This window comes from Mirounga leonina, unplaced genomic scaffold, assembly GCF_011800145.1.
Source record: "Mirounga leonina isolate KUSES-001 unplaced genomic scaffold, KU_Mleo_1.0 Mir_173, whole genome shotgun sequence".
Lineage (NCBI taxonomy): Eukaryota > Metazoa > Chordata > Mammalia > Carnivora > Phocidae > Mirounga > Mirounga leonina.
Window position 1 is genome coordinate 39,969,445 of NW_023270447.1, and position 18,123 is coordinate 39,987,567.

The window sequence follows — 18,123 nt, forward strand, 5'->3', positions numbered from 1 at the left end:
GAGCTGAAATCAAGAGTAGGACACTTAACCGACTGAGCCACCCAAGCACCTCTTCATATAGCCCATCTGTGACTGGATACCTGTGATGTTTTACTAAAGTAACTATTTTAATTCTATTCCAAATAGTTATTTAAAAAAAAAAAAATGCCTTTCATTTCAAACTTTAAATACCGCACCTACAACCACATAAAATTTTTCAGTATCAATTATATACAACACCACTTTTCCCCCAAAACAAAGGTAGAGACCCAAAATTTCAAGTATTTCCTCTCTGCAAAAAAGCCATGACTACTCTCCGCAAAAAAGCCATGACTACTTCATCCTCTAGCTCTTAGTGTTTATTTACCCTTGCAAGATCCTCTATTTCAGAACTGAAGTTTGTTTCTCCTTCCATCATTTCTTCCTCTTCTAATGTTCGTTCATCATCAAAATCATGAACCAGCATGTCAGCTGATGGATCAAATTCATGGTCATCTGATGTTGCTGAACCTCCTGGTAAAGAATATTTTAAAAAGTTTGGTAAACCAAATTAAGTGTTATTAATATTAATTTAATGTGTCTGTTATATGAAGCTGGGCAGAAGTCAAATAAAAGTATCAGGGAAAAGCTATGCACATCAAGTCTTATTTGTTTTCTAAAATTCTTGCCCTTACACTCATCACCAACCTCCTGCAAAAACTCTCTTCTCTAAGGGATTATTTTTTGCCCTCTTTCACCTCTATATATTCACAGTTAAAACTGCAACTAATATGCGGGGTGGGAGGAGAGTATAGCTTTAAAAAAGTATGTAGCTTTTAAAAAGTACTGTCATCTAAACATGAAATTTCAGTTGCAAAGAATAAAGGGTCATATCAAAAATAGAACGATCATTTGTGTGGGAAAAAATCACAATTCTTAATCATTTGATATTTAATAGACCCAATGAGCATGAACCCTCATGGCCCATGAGAATACATAGTCATGTGAAATACAAAGTCATCTGAACAAACAGTCTAATGAAAATACAGCTGCACTCAAATATTATTCTATTAGCTCTTCCACAAAAATATATTTTAACATATAGGTAGCTGTTCTTACTTAGTTGATTTCAGTCTGAAATAATTCTGATATAGAATATAAAAGCAAAATTTATTAAAAACTGCATATAGAACTCTTATGAAAGTCATTAAAAATACACCAATAGGTAACTGATGTGTAAGCTAATCTATTTTTAGCCTGGTGGCTGGGGAATACTGCTGTACTCAATAGGGTCAAGCATGTAATATTAGATTGCAAGTGCTCGGCATATACATTCTGTAAACTATCCCCACATTTGGCTATTGCCAAACCTGGACTTAAGTTTGCAAAAGCATTTTTTACTAATAAATGAGTTATTTAACATTTAAAAAATCAATTAGCAATTTTTTAATCAATTTAAACTGTTAAAAGTTATGTTAATAAAGTTATATTAATAAAGGTTAATATCATTAATTAGTAATATATTACATCAGTATAACCTTCCTTCAGACCAGTAAGAGGACCAGTAGGTAAAACAGAGTTAAAGGTTGATTTCTTGAAAAACAGAGTACTAGGGATAATGGGGTGCCCAAGGCTCAGGGTTCTTGTCATCTCCCTCAATTTTCAGTGTAAACACCACTTTTTGAGTGCTTATTGTGTGCCTAATACTATGGCTCAAGTACGCCACATACATTATATCTCATTTAATCTTCAAACAATCCTATGAACAAAAACAAAAACTTGAGGCTCAGAGAGTTTAAGCAGCATATTTAAACCCACAGAGCCAGTAGGTGGCAAGGATGGAATTTAAATCCTGGGTCTGCTAAGTCCAATGCCTGTGCTTTTACTGTACTTCAAACCTCCTGCAAGCCCCAGCCTCAGAGACAGTAGGTATCTTGCCTCAAAGAATACTTGAAGAGAACCTATTTTTCTTTAAGAAAAAAAAAAATTTTTTTAAGTAGGCTCCACACCCAGCGTGGAGCCCAACAAAGGGCTTGAACTCACAACCCTGAGATCAAGACGAGCTGAGATCGAGAGTCGGATGCTTAACTGACTGAGCCACCCAGGGGCCCTGAAGAGAACCTGTTTTTACTAAGATGTGTGAACTGCAAGCCAGGTCAGGTGGTAAAGCACTAAGAAGTCATTCTGCTCTTTGAAGAACACAATATTGATATTAAATATAAAATAACTAAATAGATATTTCTAAATCAGGTATCACCTCATAACACAAATGAGTTAAAAAACTATCAACGTTTTAGAATGACTTAAAAATAAAAATACATTTCATATTATATATACTATCAATTTCTTTGGAAAGAAATGGCATGGCATAATTAGGGCATCTTAGTACTGGTTGAGGGACTGGACACAAGAGTTCTATAGGAGAGCAGTTTGAGAACCCTTGATTTAGCTGCAGTTTTGTCCCAATCATTATCCCTTCTTCTTGAGTTTTTAATGAAAAATGTTCCCAAAACTTTTCAGTTCACCCAGCAATCTTCTAGGACACTTAGTCAATAATCATGTATTCCTACAAATGATGCTGTATTTTTCTTCTCCTTTGTAGGCAGGAAGATCCTAAAACCACCTCACACCACAACCCTGAATATACTATTATCCTAATCATAATATAATTCCTATTGAATGCAAATATTGTAAAAAACTAATTATGCTTAATTCCTAACTACTTATACTTTCACTAACTAAAGTAACAAAACAAAACTCACATGAATACACAGCATCAAGTTATGAGTGTTCTATTACTTACTTAAAGTCTCCCATTTTTTGTTGTCATTTGCAAAGCTTTGCCACCTCACCCTTGCACTACTTGCAATACCAAAGGGTAGGTAAACCTTTTTCCCCTTCTCACTCCAATCCTTTCTCCACATATACACCACACTGTTTTCTACTAACTTACAATTTCACTTCTTTTCTTGCCTTAATCTGATTTCTTGGTTTCATCTGACTTCTTTTTTACCTTGTTGAAACCAAGTAACCATCCTATTCCTTTCTGTTAATTACTAGGCCCACTGTTAGGCTGTCTCCTAGAGGTAAAAATCCCTAAATAAATTATTAGAGGTAGGGAATCTGGTGCTTTGTGTAAGTAAATATTTTGCTTCAGAGTTAAGGCAAAGATCAGTTTGGCCAAAAAATTACATCTTACTGCAAAATTACTAAAAGGTATCTTACATCTTTCAAAGAGTCAAAAGATAAATTGTTTATAACATATCATGTGCACTCATTTAATCATTTTATTTCCTTCCCTTCCCTAAATCTCCCCCTCTAATGGCTACAAGTCTTACAGGTAAAACCCTGTATTGTGCCTCCACAGGTTTACACTGGTAAAGTCTAGGGATAGACCACTGAGCCTGGGTCATGTGATTATTATTAGTAACATCAATTCCAAAGTACAGATGTTACAAAAGCGATAGCCTTTTACCAGCGGACCAAAAAAATTTTTTTACACAAAGCCTCTATTCCTACTCTTTTTCCACCAACTTTTGTTAACTGCCTACAACTAGTATTACTTATAAGAACAATATATATTCTCTTTGGGCAGAAGCCTGATATTACAAACACTACTCCAAAAGATCTTCCTTAGTCTGAAAACAAAAACAAAACAATACAAAAAAATCAATCTATTTGTATAAGCATTCAGCAAGTAGTAAAGGCCATCAAAGATATTTTATTCTTCAAACTCCACTATTCAAGTTCAGCCTAAGCCGATTCAAATGCAATGGAAAATGAGAAAGCTATTTATTAATATCACGTTTAAAGTAATTACTTTTTTTGTGCCTATATATTACCTGATGAATGTCTCAAAAATTCATAGAAAAATATCTAGGGGTGCCTGAGTAGCTCAGTCTGTTAAGTGTCTGCCTTTGGCTCAAGTCACGATCCCAGGATCCCAGAACCTGGGATCGAGCCCCTGCACTGGGCTCTCTGCTCAGCAGGGGGCCTGCTTCTCCCTCTCCCTCTGCCTGCCACTCTGGCTACTTGTGATCCTTCTCTCTTTCTCTGTCAATAAATAAAATCTTAAAAATACATATATCTAAAACTCAGTCTATTTGCAGTGTGACAACATTAACAAAAACAACTAGAACCTATTTTTTCGATGAAAAGATGTCTGTGTTTGAAAGGAAAAAAAAAATACTGGGAACAATTCCATGTCCTAAAAAGGATACAATAATCTACTATTTATCTGAGGTCAGATTACTTCCAACCTCAACCATCCAGAACATATTTATAAACTAGGAAGTTAAAAAAAAATCCTTGAGTTTCAAAAATGTCACAAAGCCTAATATACTTTACTTCCAAGCATATTAGAAAGAGTAAGACATCTCAGCTAAAATAAATATGACAAAACTCACAGTCAACTGGCAGCACACTAACCATTTAGAAGGGATCTGGAGGTATTCTAGTCTAGCTCCTACTTGATACATTGTGCTACACAGAGTACAGTGATTTGTGTTCATGAAAATGACCCCAAACCATTACAAAAGGCATATAATTTTTACAAACATTCTTTCTAAAACTTACAACATAGAAAGACTGCTTCAATAATCTGGAAAATTCAGTAATACATCATACCTAAATATTCAATATATATGAGATGCTTTCAAATAGAACACTACCCTATCTCAGAGAGCTCCCTTTCTGACTCTTATGCTATACTGAGCTGTTCCTTAATTCACATACTCCATTATAGAAGGCTGCCCTCTCTCTTGAAGTCCCTGGACACTGAGGCAAAGACTGGACTCTTTCCTGACTGCTCTTTAGCTCCAACCAATTGTTGCTATACAGGAATGCTATACTTAGTAGTGCTAGAACCTCTGACTAATCGTAAGAAGCCTAAATACAGATTTTATATAAAAAAACATTCTAATTTTTAAGATCACGACACTGGCCAAACAAAAAACATGTGTGGCCCAGATATGGTTCAAATACCACATGTTTGCAACCTCTAAGTTAAGAAAAAATGAATCTGTACTGTATTTGTAAGCGAATACGTAGCTCCAAAGCTCTATGGTGTGCATCTAAACATAACCTTAATTTATGACATTATTCATTTTTTAATGTTCTTATATTATTTTTTTCTCCCTCACTAAATACATTAATTTTTTTCTCAAATACTTTGAGTTTCCTACACAAGCAAATATTTCTAAGTAGTGACTCCTTTTGAAAAAATACACTTCATATATACTTGAAATCAAATAGCAATTAAAACCTGTAAGAAATACACATAGTAATTCATAAAAAAAGTGAACCCAAAAATAGTCATGAGGTTGAACTCACAGCAGCCTCACCTGTACTTTCATGGGCAGTCAAATATTTCATCCATTTCTTTTTCCCCAGAGAAAAGAAGCATTCAGAAGAAAAGCAAGTCAGATGATAGTCTAACTCCTCTAGCCTTTTTATAACTAATAGGACAAATGTTAGTCAAATAGAGATTATAGAAAATATAGAAAATACTTACCTGGACTCGAAGACTCAACAGATGGCTGGGGGAGGGGGAGAAAAGAAGAAAAATTATCATCTTTGTGCAGTAAATCTTCACAAAATTAGAGGAATTATTCAATGACAAGCCATGACACCAAAAACCATAGTAAGTTCTAATGTCTGAATTGTCCAAGACAAACTAAAACCTTCCATATAATCCTTTCTCTGACATTATATTTAAACATTAAAAAATTCCAAACATTCCTGAATCTAGAAACAAAGACAACAATAAGGAATTCAGATTTTAAAGGCAAATATGGGTCTCATAACATATGTCGTTTAAGAGATCTGATTTTAGATCTTGGAACTTTCTAAAATATTTTCTCCAATCAAGACAGAGGAAATTACACACAAGGTTTGCTATCAAGCTGGTCTCTGGCTTAAAATGTGTGGGAGAAGGGAGGCCAAAACACTTTTAAGACATTATTTTAAGTAAAAGTTGTATTTTAAGAAAGCAGAAGGAAAAAGTAAAATGTTATTAAGCACCAAACAGTACATCAGGTTAACTTTACTCACAAACAACATATTTTTAAATTATCAAAGAATTAGTAAGCTTCAAGCTAAAGTCAAGTTATCTGATGGAAAAATTACATTCCCAATTAAAATGCTGCTTCTATTGTAGCATTCTTATATATTTATATATTTAACTATATATTTAACTATAAGCACTTAAAAAATTTAAAGATAAAATTGCTAGCTAGCAACTTATTTCAGTAATATCACCACTTGACAATTTGTGGCTACATTTTATCTAAATTCAGTTAATTTATAACTATAAACAAGTCATCTACAAACACAAACTTCTATAAATAACAAAAACTAAGTATGTTTCAAATGACATACACTTCATAATTAAAACCTTTCCTATTCATTCAGAGCTATTTCATGCCCATTAGAAGTCAGAGATGCTGGAAGGCCAAAAGCATTAGCAAAGAGATAGGGTTATTCTAGTACAGATAGCCCCCAACAACGATGGCTCAACTTAACAATTTCTCAACTTCACGACAGTGCAAAAGCAATCGGTGTTCAGTAGAAACTGAACTTCAAATTTTGATTTTTTTCCTGGACTAGCAATATGTGGTATGATACTATCTTGTGATGCTGGGCAGTGGCAGCAAGCTGCAACTCCCAGTCAGGCATGCAATCACGAGGGTAAACAACAACCAATACACTTATAAACACTGTGTACCCATATAACCTTTCTGTTGTTCACTTTCAGTCCAGTATTCAATAAATTACAAGAGACAGTCAACATTTTATTATAAAATAGGCTTTATGTTAGAGGATTCTACCCAACTGTAGGCTAATGTAAGTATTCTGAGCATGTTTGGGATAAGCTAGCCTAAGCCAAGATGTTCTTTCAGTAGGTTAGGTATATTAAATGCATTTTGACTTAATGATACTTTCAACTTATGATAGGCTTATCAGGACAGAGCCCCATCATAAGTCGAGGAAGATCTGTATTTTCCCTCTTTCTGCTAAGTAATGGGGCGGAGAGTCAAGGAAAAACAAAATAAAACAAGGGAAGCACCTAATTTTCAAAAGCTAGGCATCTACGACAAATTTCTTATAAAGTATTAAAACTCCATTTTGAAAACTGTCCACATTGTTATTGTACTAAGTATGACATTCTAGACGGTACATGATAACTTAGGTTCTTGTGAAGCACACTTTTCCAAGAGTCCTGTTTTTTTCCTTCTAATGCTTAGAATGGTTCTTGACTATATGTTATAATCAAGTCTTTTATTTTAATAAGACTGACGGTATTCAGTATTAATAGATTTTCAAGCGTCACACCACTATCTTTACTTAAAAGTTACTTTGCCACAATAGAGTTAAAACAGTGCTACTTTTTAATTCTATTCCTCTAACAGGAAGCTGGAGAGCAGGGTGATAGAGTAATGTAACTATAAAAAGGGTTTCTAGATCTTTTGGGCAGAGCTACACATTTGTAGCTCAAAATGGATTTAACCACCACACAAATTATTACAGAGCAAATCAATATTTTAAAGTATTAATCCACTTTTATGTCATGCAATTATGCTTTATTTCCCAAGTTTAAGCACAGTATCTGTCCAAGGCTACAGCAATGACGACTTATCTTCATCTGGTTCCAGATTCGCCATCCACAAAGTAGCCTCACAGTGCTGTTTTTCCTTTTTAATAAACTTTCAAAATGATTTGCAGGGCAAAACAAAAAAACCCAGCATTTCTTTCAAATTAGGAGCTTAAAAGAAATAGCTCTTTGAACATTTAGGGTTTTTTTAAGCCAATAAAACTCCAATAATTATTCCATTTAACAGTCTTCTCATAAAAAGGGGCTTCTGATTAAAAACGTTATCCTACAGAAGAATAAAAGGTTTATTTTCACTGATGTTAGATATTGGCAATAATGAAGATACTGGATTGTGAATGGTGTCTGTAGTTTGTAAAAGGCCTCAAACAGCACTTGGTAAAGTTATCTATAACTTTAAAGTTCTGAAAAAGGCCCCAAATATTTTCCAATAATTAAGATACCAAATGTTTAGAGGACTGGTAGCATTTGTAAGCTTAGCTGGCATAAAGTAAAACTACCCATTATTCAAAGATAGCATTAATGTTCATTTTACGTCAGAAATACTGGAATGTTTCAAGAACTGTGATTTAAGTGATGTATACCTAGATTAGGATGGGGGAGGGGAAGTAGGGATGGTTTGCCTCTAGACATACATTTTAGTATTCTATGTTCAAAATAAAATCCCATTGTTTCAACTTGGGGAGGGTGAGAGTGAGATTAGTTTCTTGAAAGTTAATTCTATTCAGTTAAATTAAAAATTGAGTTTCTAGAAACTCGGCATTTGGAAACAGTTTATACTATAAACATTATCTTTGCCCAGCCCAAAGACAAAACAATTATTTTTCTAAATAAGAGTTTAGTATCATAATACAGGACATTTCAGTATGAAATAAGAACACTTTTTATTTAGGTACTTAAGGGAATAGCAGAACCAGCTTACATTTCTATAGTACTACATTTTTTCAAAAGAATAAAGTTACTTGATCATAACTATATACCTGACAATAACACATGCCCTGCCTACCTCATTTTATAGATTAGCAAACCCAAGGAGATAAAGTGACTTCATCAAGCTTCCCTGGTAGGTGGTGAAGGTGGAACTGAAGTCTAGGACCTAAATGCTTCCATATTTTCCAAGGAAACAACTATGTTAAAAATGTTTTCTCTTTACCTCTTTCCTTCCTCCCCCTTACTTTCTCTTTCTTTTTAAAATGGTTTTCATTTGTTCAAAGCATGTTTAAAATGTGACTGCAAGTTGTCATCTGTCATGTCAGACTATTATTTATGTCTCCTAAGGAATTGGTATCTCTAACAATACTCTCCAGGAAAACCTGAAACATCTACCATTAATGACACAGTAAATTGGAAAGAGTGAAGGAGGGGAAAAATAAAACTAAAGCTGTTAAACAGATACTCATTTGTAACAGCATCTATTTTTAGAAAAAGCACAAACTATAAAATGCAAGTAGTAAAGATTTTTCGTTGGAGGTTAAAATGTATTTAAAATGCACTCATACATTATTGGTAGAAAAATGAGTTGGTTTAACCGTTCTAGTGATCATTTTGCTAATATGAAATTACCCTACTGATATGCCTAAAAAATCGTACTAAGATACATCGATAACAGTCATTTACCATAAAGTGGCTCATAGCAAAAAACTGGGAAAATATTTTAATGTCTATCATTTAACTAGTTAGAAATGAAATACAAGTCTTCCAAACATTTAAACACTAATAATCCATTAAAAAGAATGACACAAAAATCTGTGGAGAATGAGAAAAAAAAAATGTAAAAAATATATACACATATTTATTCATGCATGTATTAGAAATGGGAAAAAAAAAGTGTAGAGTAGGGGGTAAACTGGGCTGGAATACACATTAAAATTTTTTTCTCCATAAGTATATACAAGAATCTGTTAACAGTAAATACCTCTAGGAAACGGGTAGGGGAGAGAAGGGTTTTTCATTTATACCTTTCTACACTGTTGGAATTTTCTAACCACTTGTTAGCATTACTGTTTTGTTTTTTTTTAAAGAAAGTTAGTGGAGATTATCTTGTGGAATTATTGGCTATTTTCATTTTCTTCCTCTACTTCTAGATTTTTAAGAAAACTTAGTACTTGCCACTTTTTTTTTTTTTAACAAGTGTGTAATTTAGAAAAATAACCTAGTTTTCTTTTAGGTGCATATATAATTACCTGAGATGGAAAACATAACACTAGACAGTCACACAGAGTATGAGTAAGCTAAATCAAATTAAAAAATGAAACTGTTAACTTTTATACCTTCACCCATATATATGATTTAGGTGATGAAGTTGCTAATAGTTGTAACAAATTCAATGCCTCAGATCTGTTCAAATGTTTCTCTTTTGTATTTTTCTAGAACATGGTAATCTACAATATTATAATTATTAAAAAAAATAAGGTAGTAAAAACATGAAGTAATCATTAGACTCCTATACTCCAGGCAATCAAAAGCATATATTTTCAATGAACATACCTGTCTGAACTAATTTCTCCCCTCAAACCAATTCCATCACCATTTCTTTGTTATCATCACCTGCTTAGTAATTTAGACACTAAATCAGAGATTCTCAGAGTTATGGGGATAGAAGCCAAGAAGGAGTTAGAGGCCCTCCTCCAGGTGGAGAAGACAGGGGAACTGTGCTCACCATTTCTCTTCCTCTATACAAAACTAAATCACTTCTTTCCCCTGAGGAATTCTGGGGCATAAAAAAGATGAAGAAAATCTTGGTGGTAAAACTAGCAAATTGACTACAGCAATAATAATTCAGAGGATGAACTGCTATTATTAAGCACTAGGAATTCAGAAGCCTGGGTCCCACTCTTAATTGTGCCACAGCCTAAATGCACAACCTAGGACAAACTGCATTAACTCTGCTCAGTTTCATTTTCCCTAAGATAGAAAGATTTGGACTTCTTCTAGTTAAATTTCCTTTGAGATCTAACTTCTTTACTATTATGATTTGCTCAAAAGACATAACACTACTTAGGAATACTTAGCTAAAGGGATGGGATATGTTTTACAGCCTCTTCTAAATTTTTTTTTTTTATCTAGGACTTTTGGGAAAAAATGATCTCAATTTGCAAAAAGCTTTCTGGGGGGTGCTACTTTATGAATTTCCTATCTACACAAACATCATTTTAACAGTCATTCTTATAAGCCATAGAATAAGTCAAACAGAATGGGTCCCAAGTGATGACTGGTACCTGAACAGCTTAATCACTGCAATGAATTTTGAAAACATTTGCAAATAAACACTGAAATATACAGGGACTCAAGTTAACACCAAGCAAGAAATTTCTATACAGATGATTACTTTTCTACTTTTACTAATCAGTTACTTGCTTCAATGGCAGTGTTTTATTTCTGATTTGAGAAACTGATGAGTCTTCGGTACAAAAATTCTCTAAAAGTAATCCACTTCTATATTTCCTCCAGCTAACCTTTCCTACCTTATCAAGCACTTTATTACTCCTTCTGAATTAAACTTTATTAGACTCTCATACATTGGTGTTCTTGATTACTCTGAATAAATCCTAAATACAAGCAAGTATAAATATTAAAAAAAAATTCATTACCACTACAGAGAATTATTTAAAGCCTAAATCCATCACAGTGAAACAAGTTTTGTTTACAACTGAAATTAACACTATCAAGAATAGCAGTTTAGATGATCCTATTTCCTTAAAAAATGAAATTCAAATACACTAAAAAACCACTAAGCAAGCAGTCTGTTCTCCAGGGAAATAAATGAATAGATGCAATAGTGAATAGATTATGTATATAATTTTTGGAAATGTTTAAATACTTAAAACTAACACAGAAAAGCAAGTTCATTAAATTTTCTTTTCTTTATATAACAGCAATATGGCCTTGGTGAAAAAATAGGTCTTGCACCATGTTGTGGATTTTTTTTTCCTGGAGCAGTCCCTTCTGTATTTACAAACTCTGAAATAACAGACAAATTGTTCATTCCCTAAGGTCCCTACACCACATTCCTTATAAAACCCAAAGGATCAACGATTTCTTCCTTTCTCATTGCCTTTGTAAAACTGCAACTACCCTGTAATTTCCTTCCTTTAAGTGTAACTAGGAGAACCTCCTTTTGGAAGGTTGATAAATAATTCTAAGGGATAATAAGTAATGAGAAATATTACCAAAAACTATTAAGAAAGGGAGTATGTACCATTTCTTTTAAGCACATTAAATATGTTTTAATGTTACCATGATTTGAGGAACCATTAAATACATACTTCCTACTATGGACTGCCTAAGATGATCAGATCAAGTATGAAAAATCAGTATATTCTATTTACATCTAAATCAATTTGTATTCAGGAATTAAACATTTCTCTGGAAAAACAAGGTCAGTGTCATTCTCCTATGTAAAAAGTAACAACAATAAAAACACCCAGAAGCATAATATCTACATTTTTCTCCAGAGACATACTTCCTCAATAACCTGCTTTCCCCTCAGATTTATCAAATAAATGTATATTGTTGTTCTGCATTTTCTGTTATTTCACCAGTTAGCTTCAATGCTCAAGTCTACTTAACCAAAAGTACAACAGCACATTTATTTTACCACACACTTTATATTGGCATCATGAACAAATCTCCTGAGAGCTCACACAATGGCAAATAAAAGCCCTCTATACACCAAGCATTTCTCCACCTAATTTTCAAAAATGATTAGTCTCTAAAATCATCCTGATTACTAAAATATTGAGATCAGAAAAATACAAATTTTACTTTTCATTTTTTCACTTGCTTTAGATTTTTTGCAGGACACAGATGAATGAAGAAGGATTCCCCGTTCTTCCTCCAAATTCACTAAAAATAAAACCATCTACAAGCAACTGAAGTTATAAAAGACAAATTTTTTTTAAAGATTTCAGGTCACTAAATAAATGCACTGAAAACAAAGTTCAGGTTTTCTCTTCTTGAAATTGAACCATCCATGTGTTCCTACTTAACATGAGCATTCCATTCTCCAAGTGATCCAATTTTTAAGGAAACCAAAACAAACCCTTGAAAATATTAGGAAATGATTAGTGACTCAAAATATTGCTTTTCCTCTCTTACATTAATGCAATCATCTTTAGCTTCTAAAACAAGAAAAAAATACTAATATACTTCTACTTACATACTAAGTTTTCAGTATGCCAGCAGTTAAAATTTATGGGTGAAGTTTCTTAAACTTAAATTTTACTGTATTTGCAAACTCTAAGTTATTTTCCTTCTGTAATAGCTTGTCTTAAAATACGACTACAGAACTTAAAGCTCAAACCATTGTGAGCAACACCACCAGGGAAGAAACCGTCACTGCTGCTTATCTAATAGGCATTCACTGAAAGGGGAATCCACTGAAAACTATTTGACAAAAGGTAGGTAAATTCAGCCACATACGACCCCTTCCCCCTCTTACATATGAAAAAAAGAAACACTTAAAATCTTACCAGGACTAAAATTGTTTCAGCCCAGTGGAATGAATCCAGTCACATTTAAGTGAAATACAAAGTACTGTGTTTTCTCCAACTTATGTGCCTTGAAATACAATTCTTTAACCACAAAGAACAAAAGAAATGGAAAGAAACCTAAGATCTAAATTTAGTTTTACATCAAAATTAGTAAATGTTTTAAAAAGATTACTGGCAGCGAAGAGTCCTGCTATAGTGAAATATCCTTTAATAGCAAATACTCCACTACATTAATACAGTCAGTTTCCGTAAGGAAAGCAGAAGGAGCACCCTAAAAGCAACTGCACAAAAAGCTAACTTTTAAGTTCCTCCACTCAACCGGTACATAAAAAGCGTCGAAATTAATATTTTTCCATAATCTACACGTTTCCGTATCCCAAGGTTTAAAAAGGAGATAATATGGTATTACCAAATAATTCACCACTGACTTCATTTAGCAAATAATGAACACAAAAATTGGGGGCTGGATGGTTAAAAAAAAAACAAAAAACTATTCCTGAATCTGTTTTGGGGTGTCTCCGAGACCATGAAAATGGTAATTCATACAAGGAAATGCCTTAACAATCATTTAGTGAGGCTTTGACTCAAAGTAGACTTAAAACCCCAAATACTATCACTTCTTCAACTCTAGGGGGTGAAGAATAACGGAATTCTTCCGAGGGTAAGGGGGAAAAAAGTATTAAAAAAATCGAATGTGTAAAGGTTTAAATCAGAAACAAAAATTTAAATCTCCAGTGGCACAACACTAAGTTCGAAACAATCATTAAGAGTGGTAGTTCGCCACGATTTGAAGCCCAAAAATATAAAACAATTACCACCGAGGAAAGGGGGCTTTGGTTAATCGTTTACTGGGTGGAACTCGTTTTTTTCCCCACAAGGGGAAAAAAAAAAAAATGAGAAGAGAAAGACAGTAATAGATAGCCTTAACATGAAAGGGGTGGAGGGAATGCCTGGAAAGTGGAGAGAGGGCAAGGTAGAAAGCAACTCTTCTGAAATGTGGAGAGAAAAACAGGTTCTGCCCTGAGGAGGAATGGAACTGCTCCGGAGCTACAGAGAGAGTCCCCCAACCTAAACGGCCGGCCTGCGAAAGGCCAGGTTTATTTCTCCACGCTCATCTTAGCACCATCAGGAAAACGAGAGTTAAAGGCCATTCTGCCTCACGTTTTCCCCATTAACGTAGACTGGATGTCAGGAGCAAACGGGTGGGGGTGACGCGGAAGGGCGCAACAGCATCTCGGTGAGGGAGGGAAGAAACTTCGCAAGAAGAGGAAGCAGCAGCTCCTCTCTCGGCCCCTAGCACCGGCCGGCGAAGTTGCGCCACCGACGCCCCGGCCCCGCGGGCGCCCACTCCCCTTCACCCCTCGCCGCACGCACTACTACGCAGTACTCGACCCTTCAAACTGCCCCCGAAGTCCTACTACGCCTCCGCTTCCTCCTATCCCCGGACCCATCCCAACTAAGTTCCAGGGAAAGCTCCCGCCCAGAGCGCGGCCTGTTCCGGACAACAGGTGGGCAGTGGCGCCAGCAGGGCTGGGCCTCTCCTAGCCAGGCCCACTCCACTCCTCCGCGGCCAGGGCCCGGGGGCGCCCGGCTCTGGGACGGGGAGGGGGAGCTCGCTCCCTTACCTCCGCCATATTTGCCGTACTGACGGGTCACATCTCCGCGGCGGCCGCAGCTGGGTCACGGCCAGAACCCGGATGTGAGACTCGGCAACGGGACTCCAGCCGCCGCCGTCTCTGCCGCTCCCGCCGCCGCTGCCTCGGCGGGAACGCGCAGGAGCCGCCCGAGCGCGCCCACCACACCCCACTCCGCCCCCTCGCGGCGCCCCGGCTGAGGACTGGAAGGAAAAGGCCGGCGCGCGCGCGCGGGAGGAGGGGCGCGCGCGCGCGCGACCCCGCGGCAGCCTTCCCCGGGAGGAGCGCGGAGGGGGCGGAGTCAAGGTGGGTGTTGGGGGGGAGGTGGGCATCTCCGCGCGGGGCGCCTCCCCTGCGCTAGCGGATCAGCTACTCCAGCTGGAGAGGGCCCGAAGGGGACCAGAGAGGTCAAGGAAAAGTGCCAAAAAAGCCGCGTCCAGCATTCATATCGCAGGGGAAAAGATACGTTATATTTTACATGTAGGCCTTTTTTGAAGTGCATTTGCTGGAAAACGGATGTTGCTGTGATGCAACAACGGCAACAGCGCAAAGTGGCGCGCTTTGAAACTGGCTGTCTCTTGACAAGTATTTCTCTCTCTCTCTGTTGATTCCTGACAGGAAACGTAAAATCCCACATCCCCAAATCTTGAGAGGTCAGAGCAGAGATTAAGAAAAGGGACTGTGGAGGCACTTGGGTGGCTCAGTCGTTAAGCGTCTGCCTTCAGCTCGGGTCATGATCCCAGGATCCCAGGATCGAGCCCCACATCAGGCTCCCTACTCTGCAGGAAGCCTGCTTCTCACTCTCCCACTCCCCCTGCTTGTGTTCCCTCTCTCGCTGTCTCTCCCTCTCTGTCAAATAAAATCTTTAAAAAAAAAAAAAAAAGAAAAGAAAAGGGACTGTGGATAGGTAGTCTGCCATCCTCACATCTCATTTGCTTTTCCCCCACACACTTCCTGAGATGCCAGGAGCAACATAATTGTGCAACGTTTGAATTTTGCACAACTAGAGAAAATTCCAAAATGCGAAATACTAAAAAGCCGCTCTTTGATGAATCTCTGAATTGACTCCATGGAGGGAAAACCTACTTATCTGCAATGCCTGAAATGCCAGCAATTTGAAAGTTTATTTTAAAATATTGGCCTAGAACTACCAATTGGCCTTGATGCCAATGCTAATGACTGCAAAATAACAAACATGTTTCCCTTCCATTACTAAGGCAGATACTGGCTATTGCAAAGGTGATATTGAAACATGCAGTAACATACTTTACTAAACCAGTTTAAAAATCTTAATTTCAAAAAGACCGTTTTCCCCCCAAATGTTCACGGGTTCTTAATGCAATTTCAAAACTGATTACCCAAATCAACCAGTCAAATATAAAAAGTAATTCCTTCCAAATAATGTAATGCCGGCACTACAAAATACTGCGTAAATGTGCACATATACAATTTTTCTTTAATACTTAACTTACAATGCAATATGGGCTGCTTTCTTAAATTATTTGTATTCCCTTAAAATTCTAGACTCTATTAAGCAGTTTCCTTTTTCCAAAGATTCAACATTAGTTTGAAATTCTTATGTCCAATAATAATTTGTGCATGAATAATTTGTGCATTTATAGGTATATGAAGTAGCTGCTAAGTGAAAGGACATTACCTGGTAATTTGACAGGAAAAGAGTCCACAGACAGTCTGTAAACCAATTAAACATAAACATCTGATGCACATTTTCTACTGAAAGAAAAGCAAGGGAAAGAAGAGAAAGGAAAACTTTAAGGTTCCCAAATCTACAAACAATTTTTACCATTAACTGTACTGTACAGTATTTTCATTTTATTTTTTTAGAATACTTATACTATAAAAGTGTTTTTCAGGATTTCTTGGGGGAATAAGTATTTTAGTATAGGTACACAGAGTTACCCTATTGAATTACCTTAGTCCTTTGGACTCAAAAATCATTTTCTGAGAAGTCAGCTTGTGTTTAGTTTTGACTTTGAGGTGCTTGATGGAAAACAGCTGAAGGCAAAGAACAATTGATGTGCATAGACCTGGGGTGGGTAAAGACAGAATAAGGGGCCTAGAGGTAGAAACTCAGGCTTCATAATACCGTGGGGATAAAGGAGGATTTTCCATTTAACTACCAAAGCTAATACATGAAGTTTAGCTAGTTCACAAAAAGAAAATTAAAAAGCGTTGTGAAAATGCAAGGTACAGGAATAACTTGCTTGCTTAAACCCATTTACTCTTTGATTCTTCAGTTAAACCTCAACAAAAAATCCCAATTGTGATTAAAAAGCTGGGGATCGTGGTCCCTTAAGCTACTGAATGAATTCTGAAATTGTCAGGAAAATCAAATCTGGGACATACTTGAATGTGTCTTCCTCTTATTGATAAATGACTTTTAAGTTTATTAATATTGTGTATCATTTTTACTAATTTTAAGTGGCAATATCATTTGGGGGAAAAATTCCCTCTACATTTTTTCCTCCCTTTTTTAATAAATGTGGGCTCAGTGCTTTTTTTTAAGTTCAGATATTCTGAAAATAAAGAGAAATAGCTCCAATATTGTAAGTCATTAGTAACACATTACTAATGAATTCAGTATGGTTTTATTCCCATTTTATTCTCATGATATACTTGTCTTTCAAAATTTTAGAAGCCACCTTAAGGAAAGCAGTCTTTCTCAGAAACTCTTGCTTACCTGTTCAGTATCAAATATGTAAAAAATTAACTATTCATTAGCCACAGAATCTTAGTGTTAGATGGGACCTTAGAGGTCTTTTAGTCAATTTCTACCCTGTCTAGGTAGGAATCCCTTATTATGTGTCCCCACTACCAGGCTTTTCCGCCTATCCTAAAACACCTCCAATGACTTACTGTCTGATGAAGAGGCTGCTCTTTTCAGAAAAAGCTGTATGTTTGGAACATTCTCCTTTTTATTAAACCGGAATCTATCTCCTTCCATTTCCCTGAGTTTTTCAGCACTTTGGATTAATTCAACAGATGTTTTCTTTGTATTTAAGTGCAAACAATCGTTATTTATACTTGGGTTAACAAAATATAAATCTTTAATGCCTACTGATACTAGAAGACCTAAAAACAAGACATGACAGAGTTAAAGGTATGAGAAAATTCACCAATACCTATAAGCTGTTTAAAATCATTAGTTTATGGTATTTATTAATGTGATCTCCAAAATGGTATTGTTAGAATTGTATAGTAAAATATTTAAAGTTAAACTAAAAAGTGTAATTTTAATTTTATGTGAGGTTTGTGGCTAATGTCCCAAAACAAAAAAATCACTATACAAAGTCTGAATAAATGCCTCTTGAGCTCCCATTCCCCACCTAAATGCTTCCTTATTTTCAGGCAAACTAACATTAACTTACACCACATTTAAGCTTCTCAAAACTGCTGTTATATTGGGAAA

At 35.9% G+C, this 18,123-nt stretch overlaps 1 protein-coding gene across 11 annotated transcripts in view; it reads right to left on the minus strand.

The window, feature by feature from the left end:
- MIER1 (MIER1 transcriptional regulator) overlaps positions 1–18,123 on the minus strand; it is a 65,081-nt gene that overhangs the window by 44,648 nt on the left and 2,310 nt on the right. For 2 of the 11 annotated variants that reach the window (XM_035018324.1, XM_035018321.1), the window contains 5 exons: positions 16,627–16,741; positions 16,351–16,427; positions 5,471–5,495; positions 5,301–5,337; positions 347–492 (listed from right to left, as the gene is read on the minus strand). In XM_035018324.1, the coding sequence (XP_034874215.1) occupies positions 347–492; positions 5,301–5,337; positions 5,471–5,495; positions 16,351–16,421 (279 nt within the window). In that variant the 5' untranslated portion in view covers positions 16,422–16,427; positions 16,627–16,741. Of the gene's footprint in view, positions 1–346; positions 493–5,300; positions 5,338–5,470; positions 5,496–14,684; positions 14,876–16,350; positions 16,428–16,626; positions 16,742–18,123 lie in introns of those variants that run through there. The other 9 variants (XM_035018318.1, XM_035018320.1, XM_035018322.1 and 6 more) reach the window with 8 other exon arrangements.